The sequence below is a fragment of the Temnothorax americanus genome, unplaced genomic scaffold (genome assembly GCF_048541705.1).
Source record: "Temnothorax americanus isolate GAGA-0224 unplaced genomic scaffold, ASM4854170v1 Scaffold27, whole genome shotgun sequence".
NCBI classification, from domain to species: Eukaryota; Metazoa; Arthropoda; class Insecta; order Hymenoptera; family Formicidae; genus Temnothorax; species Temnothorax americanus.
The window spans coordinates 2438209-2452207 of record NW_027509411.1 but is presented as its reverse complement, the minus strand read 5'-3'; the positions used below and the strand labels follow the sequence as shown (position 1 = coordinate 2452207).

The following is a 13999-nucleotide window of genomic DNA, read 5'->3' as shown; positions in this document are numbered from 1 at the left end:
AATGTACTCAAGTTATTAGAGACTTTCTAAAATATTAATAATAAATTTTCAAAAATTTATTTTTTATTAAAATAGCTAATGTAAATTTCAAGTAAACATTTATACTATAAATCAATTGTGTGATATGACGTCCTCATGCAATAGTGTATATATCTTTCTCGTAGTATTTTATTACAAACTATCGAACACTCTTGAAATTTTTGAAATGCAAGTTATTTCAGACACACATGTTTATATATATGAATCTTTTTTATCCTATAGTAAAAATAGGCTCTCAAAGTCTGGTCAGATTTTTCAGAAATAGCTTTAACAAATTAATAACTTTTATTTATATTTAACATTTATATAATAGTATCTATAAATAAGACATTTTATTAATAAGAAAGATCATTACTATTTATTTATTGAATCCTCAAACTCCGTACACTGATTAGGTTACGCCAGAGAGGAACTTGAGAGCGATCACGAGCGTTTTACTTTAGGCCCATTTGTTTTAGCTGAATTTCTTGCACAGTTCATCTTTTCTCCTTTTCTGTCGAACGTAAAGAGAAAAGGAGAACAGATGAACCGTGCAAGAAATTCAGCTAAATGAACAATGTTTCTCTTTCGAAAACATTCAAGAATCGAGCCCAAGCCCCCATAAGCGGCCAATTCTCCTGCAATCAAATTTTGGTCCGGAACATCGCGCCACATTCAAATGTGTAGCCATGTTCCTTCTCGCATCTCGGGCTGGTTTCTGATTGGTCAAAGAAAATTAACTACCGCGCATCCTTGGACTTGCTACACCCATGTTACACCATGGCTACACCTGTTTTCTTTACATCATGGTTTTATAGCGCCCCGTTATCCGCGGTAGTCGCCACTCGACACTCTCGACAGTCGTGTATACTGTCGTGTACGGCGTAGCGACGTAGCGTATGGCGCCGGTGAGTTTTGGTTAAAGTTGCCGAGTGAGACGTCGCACGAAAGGATGGGTCCCGTATTTTGTGCCGTTTACGTCGCGCTGTTGTCCGTATACGCGAGCGCGTTCGCGGACCCGCACACGCGGCGAACGAAGGAGAGCCTGGTGGAGCAATTGAACGAGGATAACTGGGATCGCATGCTAACGGGAGAGTGGATGGTCGAGTTGTAAGTGTGCGACCGTGCACGTCGACATTCGACATTCGACATTCGACATCACACGTCGTGGTTTGATGGCGTGTCAAAAATACTCCGAATTTGATTGTCATTGACGAGCGTTAAATTCCCGTGAAAAATACGCGGGACACGGAGTCACGCAATTCGATTTGATTAACGTGATATATGTTTATTTTATTGTATTCGATAGCGTTGTGAGAGCTTTCATATTTAAAAACTGAGTTTTACAATTATTTTAACGTATATATGTTAAAATCTGTGACAGATGATATATATATATATATATATATATATATATATGTTTATTAACTTTAGCAATAATATATAAAATAGTTTGTTAGAATCTAACATGTGTTATTTGTTAGTTATGCGCCATGGTGTCCAGCGTGTAAATCACTTGAACCAGTCTGGGAGGATCTTGCTTTATCGAAGAAGGAGCTAAATATCAATGTTGGAAAGATAGACGTGACGAATTCTCCAGGTCTTAGTGGTAGATTTATGGTTACAGCTTTGCCCACAATATATCAGTAAGTTTGTTATACCAATAATTTATATTATATTTTGTTGTTATATATATGTTAACATAATTACTTTATAATATTTTACAAATTAATTAAGGAATTTGTAATTCAATAACTATATATCTTGGAACTTTTTTTAATCTTCTAGTGTGAACAATGGGATATTTAGGCAGTATAAGAGCCCAAGAGATAAATCCTCGTTAACCGAATTTGTGTCTAAAAAAACTTGGATGAAAGTGGTTCCGATATCTAGTTGGAAGAGTCCAACTTCAATCCATATGTCAATTTTAAGTCAATTTTTCAAGCTGTCCCAAGTGTTACGAGTAAGTATATATGGAGGAGTAAAAGTCTAGTGGTGTAAGTCAAATTTTTTTAAAATAGAGTTGTGTGCATAGATACAATTTATATAATTGTGTAGATTGCATCTATGCACGTAAGCCAATATTTTAAAAAAATTTGACTTACTATATCTGTATATACATTTTTATACGTTATTACATTATTACATCTGTTACAAAAATTTTAATGGAACATTACTGTTTCTGCTCAGAATATCCACAATCAACTTTTAGAAGAAGTTGGATTACCTGTGTGGGGTAGTTACTTGATTTTTGCTATTGCAACAGTTATTTTGGGTACAATGTTGGGATTGGTGAGCGATAAGTTTTATATTATGTAACGTATAAAATTTATTTGCCTAGCAAACAGGTGATGTTAACAGTATTTATCATTGTAGTTCATCGTGTGTTTGATCGACTACATTTTTCCACAAAAACCGGCACAGCAACAAGGCAAGAAGAAACAGAGTGGCGCAACGGACGGTGCTACTCAGGAGAAAAGTTCAGACGAGGATGAAATTGCAGAAAATATTGGGGATGATTTAATAGACGAAGAAGAATCTGAAGCAGAGGAACCCGAAGTGAAGGAATCTGAAGCAAAGGAATCTGAAGCAAAGGAATCTGAAGCGAAGGAAGTTGAAGCGAGTGAGAAAGATAAAGATACTAAAGCTGATACTAGTAGTCCCAATGTTCGCAAGCGTAAGCCACGCAAGGCTGATTAGAGATACTAATTTGTTTTATGTAAATATTCAACAAACATGTATTACTTGCGACTAATCTTTGGTGATATGCTCCCAAAGTCATTCCTGTGCGCCAGTACGATATGATATTGTTATCTCACATCTCAAATTATGGATAAGTAGTGTGGATCATCCAAGTGAATGATTCGAAGAAACGACGGTGTCTACCGTCACTTGTATATGTTTAAAAATTCCAGTGAAAGAATTTCAGATTATTATTTTGTCTGTAAACATTTTCTTATCTACAAATACATTTTGAAAATTTGAAAGATACCTCAGGTATTATTCAGTAAAATTTTAGGATCTTGCAAGCGTTTCTGCTGTCAAATATTCTCAGGGCTTAATCCTCTCGTTGAAGCAATGGGAAAATGTAAACATGTTGGAAGGACCTTTTCAAGATCACGACAGATACGTTTAATAGATTAGCAAGTCGTTTATTAGATGGTAGCTGAAAGTTTTTGAACTAAAAAATTTTTTTTATTGTGAAGCATTTACTTTTTGCTTGCTTTTTCTACAAAACGTTTCAGATTTCAAAAAGATCTTATAAATTGAAATATTTGTATGAACTTTTTTTGTGACTATTGTAAGTCTATATATAAAAGACACCTGATATTATTTTTTAAATCATTTATATTTCATATAGTGCTAAAAGAAAGAAAATGTTGAAGTAATAATTGTACGAATATCTTGTTTAAGTATCTAATCTTTAGCCATCGGGGGAAAAGAACTATAATAGCATATTACCTTCTTTAAGGTTATAACGTTACAAAACCATTTATAAATCTATTTATTAATTATAGTTGATATATAAAAATATTACAAATATTACTATTTACATTCTTTTTTTCGATCACATTTTTGAATAAAATATTTTAAAATAGTCAAAAATGAATTGAAAACTACTTAAGAGTAATGATTACTTTTATAAGACTTATATATGCACTCATATTTCTTAAGTTCAAATATATATACAGTTATAGTATTTTGCAATTATAGTCATTTAATATATATAATCGCGCATTTATTTATATGAAAAGAGAAATCACAAGTCCTTCATAAAAACTGATGTTCTAACTAAAGTATTAACGTAATATATTAATAGCTGATGTTTATTGTTGTCAGCAATTAAGAATTGTGGTCATTGCATACGCATTATTTCTGATAGCTTTTTTATAGCTTTTTTTTTACTGTGACCACAGAATTAGCCTATACATATGTGTGGAATATTTTATATGTTGCAGATGTTTCTATGAACCTGATTTTTCTCTTTCTCTGTCAATAAATTATAGGAATTTCCATCACACACACACAATGATCCATGAAATAAAGCAAAGTGTTGCAATAAATAGTACTCGCAATAAGTAAAACATAAATGGCATATTTAGAAAGGCCTACTTCAGCTTGTTACATTTGAGTTTATTTTTACAATTACAGTATAAAAAAGGATTTTTAATTACAAAGAACATAATCAAAAAGCTTTTTTTACTTTATTGCAAGCATGCATGCATATATGCTACTACACTTGAAATATGAATAAATAAAGTCTCTGCCCTTAAAAAGGTATGATTATCGAATATTGTTTACATTTTTATTTGTATAATATATATTCGACCATAATTCTCAGTGATTTTTTTTATTACAATGTCTTCCGCATATTATTTTCAATACATCGGATTAAAATCTCCATGATAACAACGACATTTATTATATACATATATAATACAAATTCCCGTTAATTAATAGTTTTTGGCATTGGTATAATATGGAAAATTTACTGCTTTACTGTGTTCCATATTTAAACCGATTTTTCCGCTTTTCTGGTACACGATTTATATTCATGCCTTCAATTATTCATTCTTTGATAAGTAGGACGTTATTAATTATGCTAATATCAAGGAAAAATCAGCGTGAAGCTAATGAAAATCTCTGTAATATTTACTGCCTGATAAAGTTTTAATAAACGATTTAAATCAATGATATATATAATTATAATGGACTTTTTGTAAACATCTGTCAATCCGATTTATTTTAAAACGTGATCATGACTAATAATTTAAGTGAGATAATTTGTGTGTGTATTTACTGGTATTATATAAATTAATTACAATTATGTGTATTACGCTAAATTTTAAAGAAGAAAGAACATTCCCATAAGATAGATATATTTCACAAATTCATATATATTAGTAGAAAATTAGAGAGATAAAATATTATTAAAAATCTTTTTCAAGAGTTTGTGATTTGTTAAAAAAAAATTATTTATTTAAAATATTTAAAAAAAAAATTTACGATATATATAAATAAATATACATATTTTTTTATCTATTTATATATTAATGTTTATCAACATACCGTGTTGTAAATTTTTTTCATAAAACGAAAAAACTAGAATTATCTTTTATACAATTAAGCATTGTTATTGACTGTAACTGGCAATGATTATAATCGTAGCAGCGATTATACTCGTCGTGACGAATCGTCACCCCATTTTTCGACCAACGATTCTTGGTCATTTTTTAAATTAATGTAATTTTAGATGCTTATAATATAAGCGTCTTGATTAAATAATAAAATTTATTGCGAAAAATATTACCTCAGCCAGGGTTCGAACCTGGAACCTCTAAAATTACATCAATTTAAAAAATGACCAAGAATCGTTGGTCGAAAAATGGGGTGACGATTCGTCACGACGAGTATAATCGCTGCTACGATTATAATCATTGCCAGTTACAGTCAATAACAATGCTTAATTGTATTTATTATTCTCACTGGCGAAGCAAATGTTACTTATTCGGTTTGATTATCTTTTATGTCCATAAAAGGTAAAACAAAAAATTATTTTTATAACATTAAATATTCGCGCACCCGTATGGTCAGTGCATTCCGAAAAACATCGACAAAAGGATTAGAATCTTTGCGAGTGTATATCTTCATTCGCTTATTTGAGAAAAGAGAAGAAAAGAAGAGAAAGACAAATAAAGAAAAGCAAAGGCAGAGAGAAGCCCAGGCTATCCCGGTCTTTTTCGCGTGGGACCGCCGAAAGCAGCCGAAAGCCCCTGTACACTAGCCCCATATACATACAAATAAAGAAGAAGAAGAAGAGAGAAGAAGCCACGAGCACAGAGAGAAGGATCCTTTTCTTTCTTCCACGAGCCACGAGCTACTCCGGATTCTGGCGGAGCTTTAACCTCAACGCTGGATCTGCCGTGTGGAGTGTGATTATTAACAATATAAACTTTCTCGGCGCATACTGACACTGAATCTGTTTCGCTTGGAGTGAACGTGCGAAGACAATGGCCCTTGACCCAGCGCCTCCTTCGCTAGGTAAAATTCATGCGAACAACGCGCGGTTCGGAATCTGAAAGTCGGTTTCATCATTTTTTAGCTTCCCCTGGGGCCTAATTCTCGAAAAATATCCCATACGATATGTTATATATCACAATTTGCAACCAATAGCACACTTGCAAAGTGTGATTTTCTAGTGACGCATTGATAAAATATCGTATGCGATATTTTTCGAGAATGAGGCCTCGCGGAACGTTCTACTCATTAATAAATTATTAGAGCGTTCTCTTTCTGGAACAGAGGGGAGATAAATAATTGTTGAGGCAAAAATGTTTCCCTCTTTTTTTAAATAGATTTGCAGGTTTTTTAAAAGTTTTCATATAATTTATACTTCTCTACTTTCTGTATTCTTGCCGCGTTTATCGACATTTCTCACGTTTGTTGCGTCATGTCACGTCGAGTCGTGTAGCAATTATTCCATGATGTTTTTCACATGCGTTGAATATAAAGACGCTTTCGATAATAACACCATGTAAGTAGCGCGTCACATGTCGTTACATATTATTAAGTGCGACGTGGAAAATACACGAGTTTACTGAGGAACGGTTAGTGAAACTCGTTCGATAACTTCATCATACTTGTTCAGCTTATAACCCACGTGCTGCATAATGCAAGATTGTCCGTTTTTTTTTTTTTAAACTTTTTTATATACTATATTTAGGAAATGTCGAAACTTGATGTCAAACAGACTTTGCTGTAAAACTATAGTTGAATTGAGAATTAAGGAAGATTTAAAATTACTGCAAATTGAGCCTGATTGTTTTACGCGTATCTCGGATTACTTTGAGATATTACAAGACTATTGTACAACGTTAATTAAGAACGAAAAGACATACGTGGATGGCACCCCGCCGAATCTTATGAAAGAATAACGCGATCAAAGATTGAAATCTACATATCGAGATAACTGTAAATAATTATGTTGAGAAGAAACGTCATATTAATTTTCTATTTCGATTTATTGTAATAATAATATTCCGCCTTTACAGCCGTTCACAATAATCTGGCATTGTAGGAAGAAATGAAACGCGGTACCGAGGCGAGGAGGGTCAAAAGTATACTGTGTCAGAGCGAAGATCGATTATCAGTCGACAAACAGATGCAGGCGCGATCCAACAATTTACCGTTGCAAGCCAGAATCTCATCCACGTACTCTGGAAACAAATACAAGTATTTATATTTTTTAATATTTTAGCAAGACCTTATTTATATATCATTAATCTAACACAATAGCTTGTTGAAAGGTTTAGTTATAATTGAAAACAAATTTTAATATTGGAATACTTTGTTGATGTTAATAAACTAATTATTTTATGTACTATTCGTAATATAATATATAAATTTGGTTAACAGTACTGTTTAATATCAGTATATTAATACCAGCTATGGTACAGCCTAAAAATTACAATTTAATTATAGAATTATTGTTCTTACTTGGTTATATTAGGGTGTATCCTACGTATGATTTTGCCTGTCCAATTGTCGACGCTATTGAGAACGTTACTCACACTCGAATCTACGTATGACGGAGTATTATGAGAGAGATGCTCAATTTTATAAAAATACTCACACTCTGCGTACAACGGAGTGTCATGATAGATATGGCCAATCTTTGTGGATAAGCCTGAATTTGGGATTGCTTCACCCGAAAATTTGGCCCGTATGTTCACGGTTAAAAAAATGATTCATACGGTTTTATCTAAACAAAAGTTAACCTGGTTCGTAAATGAAGGGCTAATCGATCGCTGGGACGATCCATGCACGCTTTCCGACAGTGAGAAGCATTCTGAGACGAGGAATGACAGTCCCTGTTCTGGAAACAATTTATCTTCACACAAAATAGTTCCGTATATGGAGGTCTTCATAGAATGGGATAAAATATAGACTTTTAACAAGCTGGCCGTCGACTCAGACGCGGTCAGGTAATAAAAATATTAAAAATGTAATTAAGAGTTTGGTGGATTAGTATTGGGATTTTCAGTCGTGACGTAGCCGTGACGTCACAAGGCCAAGATGGCTGGCCTATTCCTGAAAGTTGTACGCAACATATATGGTCTAAGGTGGTTTATCGTGCCTTTTAAACGAGTGTGATAAAAAAATTTTCTAAATATAAAAGAAATATGTGCATTTGCACGGTGCACCCCTTCCTCAAGGAATAAAAGGCACGATAAAGCACCTCAGACCGTATATTTGCGTACAACTTCGGGAATAGGCCAGCCATCTTGGCCTTATGACGTCACGGCTACGTCACGACTGAAAATCCCAATAGTATGTCGATATTTTTTAAAAGTATCTATAATTTTAGGTATACCGCATTGGATTACAATGAAATGATACCGGTGAATGTAGTAGATGCTAAGGAAGAATGGTTGAGTGTGCAAAGTCATCCTAAAGATTCATCTAAAGGTACCAAACGAGTGCGAGTGGGCCCTAAAATATTGATAGAAAAGGAGAATGCTGAAAGATTAATCGAAGGACAGAATGCAACCTTTATCAATTGGGGTAATTTAATGATACTAAAAATAAATAAACAGGCTGGCAATATAGTAGATGTGAAAGCACGACTAAATCTGGAGGACAAAAATTACAAAAACACCTTGAAGATCACATGGCTGGCTGAGTCATTACCCGGATCTGATCCAAATGCGGAAAAGTCAAATCCAATAAAATATGCTATGCTGTTTACTTTGATCACATTTTGAGCGTGCCGATTTTGGGTAAAGACGACGATTTTAAAAACTTCGTTATCCAAGGATACAAGAGTAAAGAATTTTACTTACAAACAAGTAAATGGTAATTATTGTGTGTAACGTCAATTGTATATAAAAATTCTTATTTTAGAAAGATGTTCAAATGCTGGGTGAAGTGGAACTCAAACGCGTGAAGAAGGGAGAGATGATTCAACTGCAGGGGAAGGGATTTTTTATTTGTGACGTTCCGTATGCCACCATTAGTTCTTATTCATCGCGGGAACAATTTATTATATTGTTCCGTATACCTGATGGACGTGCAATAAGAACAACTTCTGTTTAAGCCTGCACTGTCATTTGATCAACAGGTAAAATCAGTATACCTTTATCTTTCAATTAATATCTTATTATTTATAAATTAATAATTTGTACATTAAATGACAAAAAGTAAAGTATTATTTTGCTACTGCAAAGCATTATTTATAATCTTTAAAAGTATCAATAATAAGTAAAAGAGAACATTTTTAGGAAGATAAAATGCAATGCGTCAACAATCAAGTCAAAATCTAAATGTAAATTAAATTTGTTAAAAATATATCTAAACTTTCTATAATTTAGTCTTGATAAATGAAGAAGTACTTATATGAATGCAAGAACGGTACTGAACAGCAGCTTTCTTTTTTACGCAATATGACTAATTACAGGTTGAACACGATTGGCATCAAGCGTCTGTGTATACCGTTTAAGCAGTCAGAATTAACGAAACCTATCAACGAGTTAAAATGTATTTTTAAAAAACGCAAGAACAAGGCGATTTTATACACTTTTTGGACGTGGTTACTAACTCATCCGTAAAAGGTTCATGAACATATAATGTTTAATAAATTTTACTGAAATTTTTGTATGTAAGTAATATGGAATTTGCCATTTAAAGTTATAATTATAGACTTGTTGTTTTTTTAAATCTCTAATAAGGTTATAATTTTTTTTACTGCATGTGTAAACTTTAGTTCATGAATATATGCTCATATTTAGTAATGCAAATAGTCTGTTCTCGTATTTATTTTCACTCAATATTTCTTATCCACTCCATTATTATCCATTTTTATTTAATTTTTATTTATTCCTTTTGATCTCTCTCTCTCTCTCTCTCTCTCTCTCTCTTTTTATGAATATAAAATTACGTAATAAAACATTTTAGAAATTATGATTAAGGATATCTGTATTGATATCTTCAAGACTTAAAGAAATTGTTTAAGAAAGCAATGAAGTAAATAACAATATTTAATAAGCACGATATTTGCCGCGCGAATCTTATCTTGTCTTAGAAATCTAAATAACACGTATCTCTTTAACACCAAAATTTTATATTAAACATATGCATTCAATCAGAACTTCGTGTCGAAAATATGTTCGGCCGCTTCGGAAAAGTTTCCCAGTAAGTTCAGGGTTCTGTTTAACAATAATTTTACGGACAGTGTCCGGCAGGAAGCTATTTAATAGCGAAGATATGTAAATTAAATCTCGAGCGAGGAAGGGAACAAGATAAGAAGAATTAATTTTCGGCGTTGTAAAGTCAAACAGTCTTATATTGGATGATTAATGGTCTATCGAATGAGAGATGTTTTGTGCTCGGTAGCCGGCGGTTAAATGTCGAAGAGGTATCACTGCCGCTGATGAGTGTCGCTGACCCGCTCATCGACATATACTACTGGACTGCACATATACCACGTGAAAATCGGTCCGCGTCAAGCAAAGGATAGAGCACATGTGCGGCCAATCTCTGAATCTTTTTAACCAATATTATACAGCGTTGGATGGAAAGAGATAGATACTTATTGGCCGCATATGCGCTCTATATCCTTTGCTATGACGCGGACCATTTTGGTACACTGTTAGATAAGGATGGCGCAGTCCAGTAGTATAAGTCGATGGACCCGCTGACACACATCGATCTCTTCGAAATGCACACGCGTTTCTTACGCCCGTGTGTCTACCTGATGCGAATACAAACGCGCTTTACCGTCGCGAGTCAATATGAACTTGCCCGGTTTCTTTCCACCTGAGCTATTTTTTCGCCTATTCGTATCGCGTGATGTTACGTTTTAATTTGTTAAAATTCGACCTGCATGCGAATTCACGCCGGCGCGGGAAATAAGGAGGCTTTGCAGGATCCTTCTTGAACGAGTAACCGCCTGTAAAAAGTTCTCGTAGGAAACTACCGCCGCGGAGCTTTTATTGGTGGAGCTTATTGTCCTTTGACTTATTTTCAAGGGTTCGCGATGAGATATTTCCTCTCGCGCGCGCCATAGTTCGAGACTATCGTTACGAGTATCGAGATTTATAGCGCTCGCGACCGGATAAAAATCTGATTAGTTATGGGAGTACGTACGGAACGCCCGCAACGTCGTTCAAATATAACAATCGAGATAACGAAAAGATTTTGATTTTCCGCGATAGGGCTCGTGGCATAAATTTGATCCGCAGATACGATCTGCCGCCGCGCGATTTCCCGCCCGCACTTTCGATCGTGTGAAAGTGAATCATGTTATATATTACTTGCAAGTAATATAAAACTGAACCCATAATAAACATGCGCATGGATGGGCTATGAAAAATATAGAAACAAAATTGACATATTATACAATATGATAAAAGAAATATAATTAATATTTATTTTTTTCTAAAATAAACTTGTTAGAATATATGCAAGAGGAAGATAATTTCTGCCCCTCTCGAGTTTATATACATATTGAAATAGATTTCTAAGTATTGCGCTTTGTTGAATCATTTGTACAATATTTAATCCTGATAGAGATATAAAAGGGCTCGAAAGAAATCTCATTTTAAAGATCTCATCTTAAAATCTTATATTTGAGAGGAGGATGAGAGAGAAAATAAAGTAATATACTTTAACTAGTGAATATCGGCTGTCTTTCCCTGTCATACTTATATATCAATTTATTTTTATTTCATTTATATATACAATACATAAATACGTGTTGATCCAATCTCCATCATCCATGGGGTGTGAATTACCATGAAAATACTTAAAAGCTTTATATTATAAAAATTACACTATTTTATTTACTGTAGTTTTATTTCATGATTTCTTCTTATACTTTATGTTTCACTATTTGTCTAAATAATGATTTAAAAAATTTAATTAGTTACATAATGTTCGAAACGTTAAAAATTAGTGTCTTAATTAAGTTAATCATGAATCATAATCTGTATTAAATGATAAATAAGCACCTCTAAATATAAAATATTTAAAGCTATTTCTAAATTATATATACTAATATATCAATATTTTAACGTACACTAAACTTTGAAACTACTATCTCTACTTTATATTAAAATTGTCAAATTAATTTTAATAGAATATGTATCCTCATGATATTCTCATGTTGCGTTGCATGAAAAGACAAAAAGTGTAAAGGATTCTACCAGATTTAAAAGTAATACATTCCTACTAGATTTAAATTAATATATCTGTCGTGCAAAAATCACATTCGCACAATAAATAAACAAATAAATGCATCATCTCCAGGATTAAATATTTATCTTATTCCAGCCCATCCATCTTAAGGTAATGAATCTATGATTTTATATATTTGTAATGATACGTTCTGAACGTTTGATACATATATACGTATATCTACGTATATATATGTATCACATATCTTATCATATATCTCGTAATACAGTTTTCATGGATCCATTACCTCGATTTATAAAATAAGCGTTAACTTCTCACTCACACCAATATGCAGCGGCGGAGTTGTAACGCTACATCGACCTGCAACACACAAATACAAAATCCAAATTAGCGAATGACACACCCAATTAACAAAAAAAAAACCTAATAATTTTACATGAATTACACGAATATGCTATATTCGGTTTTTAAAGGTAAGTACCAGGAATAAAAGATTAATATAATATCTGCGGAGAAATCTTTTCCGTAAACTTTCGTACAAAGTCGCAAACAAAAGTTTCCCTTAAATTATTTTTATTACTTTAAACCTCGACTTAAACAAATTATTCAGGTGCACTTGTACGATTTACAAATAGACAAAAAAAGAAAATTAAACAGAGTTAATTCCGAAGTAAATAAGTTAACCCCGAGCAATATACATATTATATAAATAATGATATTCACCACAGGGTTGCTCCGCCGTCGCCCGATGCCTCCCAGGCCGCCGCCTCCTCTCTCAGCTGTCCCTCCATTTCGCACTAGCGCAACGCAAATCGACGTATATGTACGTCGTACGTTCGACGTGACACTCGCGAAAGAGAAGCTAGTTACGATTGCGCGTGCTAATTGTCGAAGTAACGCGCGACACTTTACATACGCACTTTCGGCGTTAATCGACGGGGGCTTTACTACATCACAACGGAGCTCGACATCGACATCGACGACGTTACACAAAAGTGGCGCGAACGTTACGGCGGGAAACGGGAAGCGGCCGAAGCGGGAAGGACTCACGGAGAATCACGGATCGCGGAGTGAAGTTGGCTTCACGCGCCACTTGTTTCGTTTCTCGCGAAAAAAAAGATTGACGCGGACGTCTCGGGAGTTCGCGCGGGTCGCGCCGCTAGTACTGTGCGGTGCCTAGTAGTACGCCGCCGCATCGAGCCGCCGCGCCGGCGGCGAGAGCGGCCGAACGTGATTGGCCGAACTCGGGGGCTCGACTCGCGAGCCAATCACGTTCGGCGTCTCGCCCGACTGTGCGGCGCGGCAACCGCGCGCGCAAGCGGCGCATGTAATACGCGACACGTTCAACCGGTTCAACGTCGCCGCGTCGGTGTGTTGTCGATCGTGTAATTCCTTTCTCGTGAACGAAAAGAAATCCGGTTACGGGGTGTTGCAAGTTGAACGTACGCCGAATATTCCGTTCCTTCTTCGTGTCGACTGAAGCCGAGCGAGTGAGATGCCGTCGTTAAACGAAATGAACGTCGAATGCCGTGCTGGACGCCGCGCCGTACATATATCACCTTGCCGGCTGTGATTTGGCGGGTCTCCTCTTCCTGCAGTGCGCTCCGTGATTGAATGGTGAGTGAATTATATGTACTTATGTACATATGTGAGAAATAAATGATTCAAAGCGCGATACATATCCGAATCTTAAATGGAATATCGTTGTTCCGCGTGTCGCAGTGAAACGATAAGCTCGGAATTCACGTCTCCTCTGTCTCCCGTTATTCGCTCAAAACAAACACGT

General features: G+C 34.7%; 1 protein-coding gene and 1 long non-coding RNA gene across 2 annotated transcripts; one reads left to right on the top strand and one right to left on the bottom strand.

Annotated features, from left to right (window-relative positions):
* Positions 1 to 852: 852 nt before the first annotated feature.
* On the top strand, positions 853 to 4710 carry LOC143899372 (thioredoxin-related transmembrane protein 1). Its single transcript, XM_077409622.1, has 5 exons — positions 853 to 1128; positions 1503 to 1664; positions 1807 to 1981; positions 2209 to 2310; positions 2395 to 4710. Exons 1-5 carry the CDS (start codon positions 971 to 973, stop codon positions 2716 to 2718), a joined length of 921 nt encoding a protein of 306 aa, XP_077265748.1. The 5' UTR covers positions 853 to 970; the 3' UTR covers positions 2719 to 4710.
* Positions 4711 to 6811: 2101 nt separating this feature from the next.
* Positions 6812 to 13693, bottom strand: LOC143899374 (uncharacterized). Its single transcript, XR_013257467.1, has 4 exons — positions 12937 to 13693; positions 12536 to 12573; positions 7797 to 7894; positions 6812 to 7235 (listed from the first exon to the last, which is right to left on the bottom strand). It is a non-coding gene; the product is annotated as an uncharacterized LOC143899374 (long non-coding RNA).
* Between the last annotated feature and the right edge of the window lie 306 nt (positions 13694 to 13999).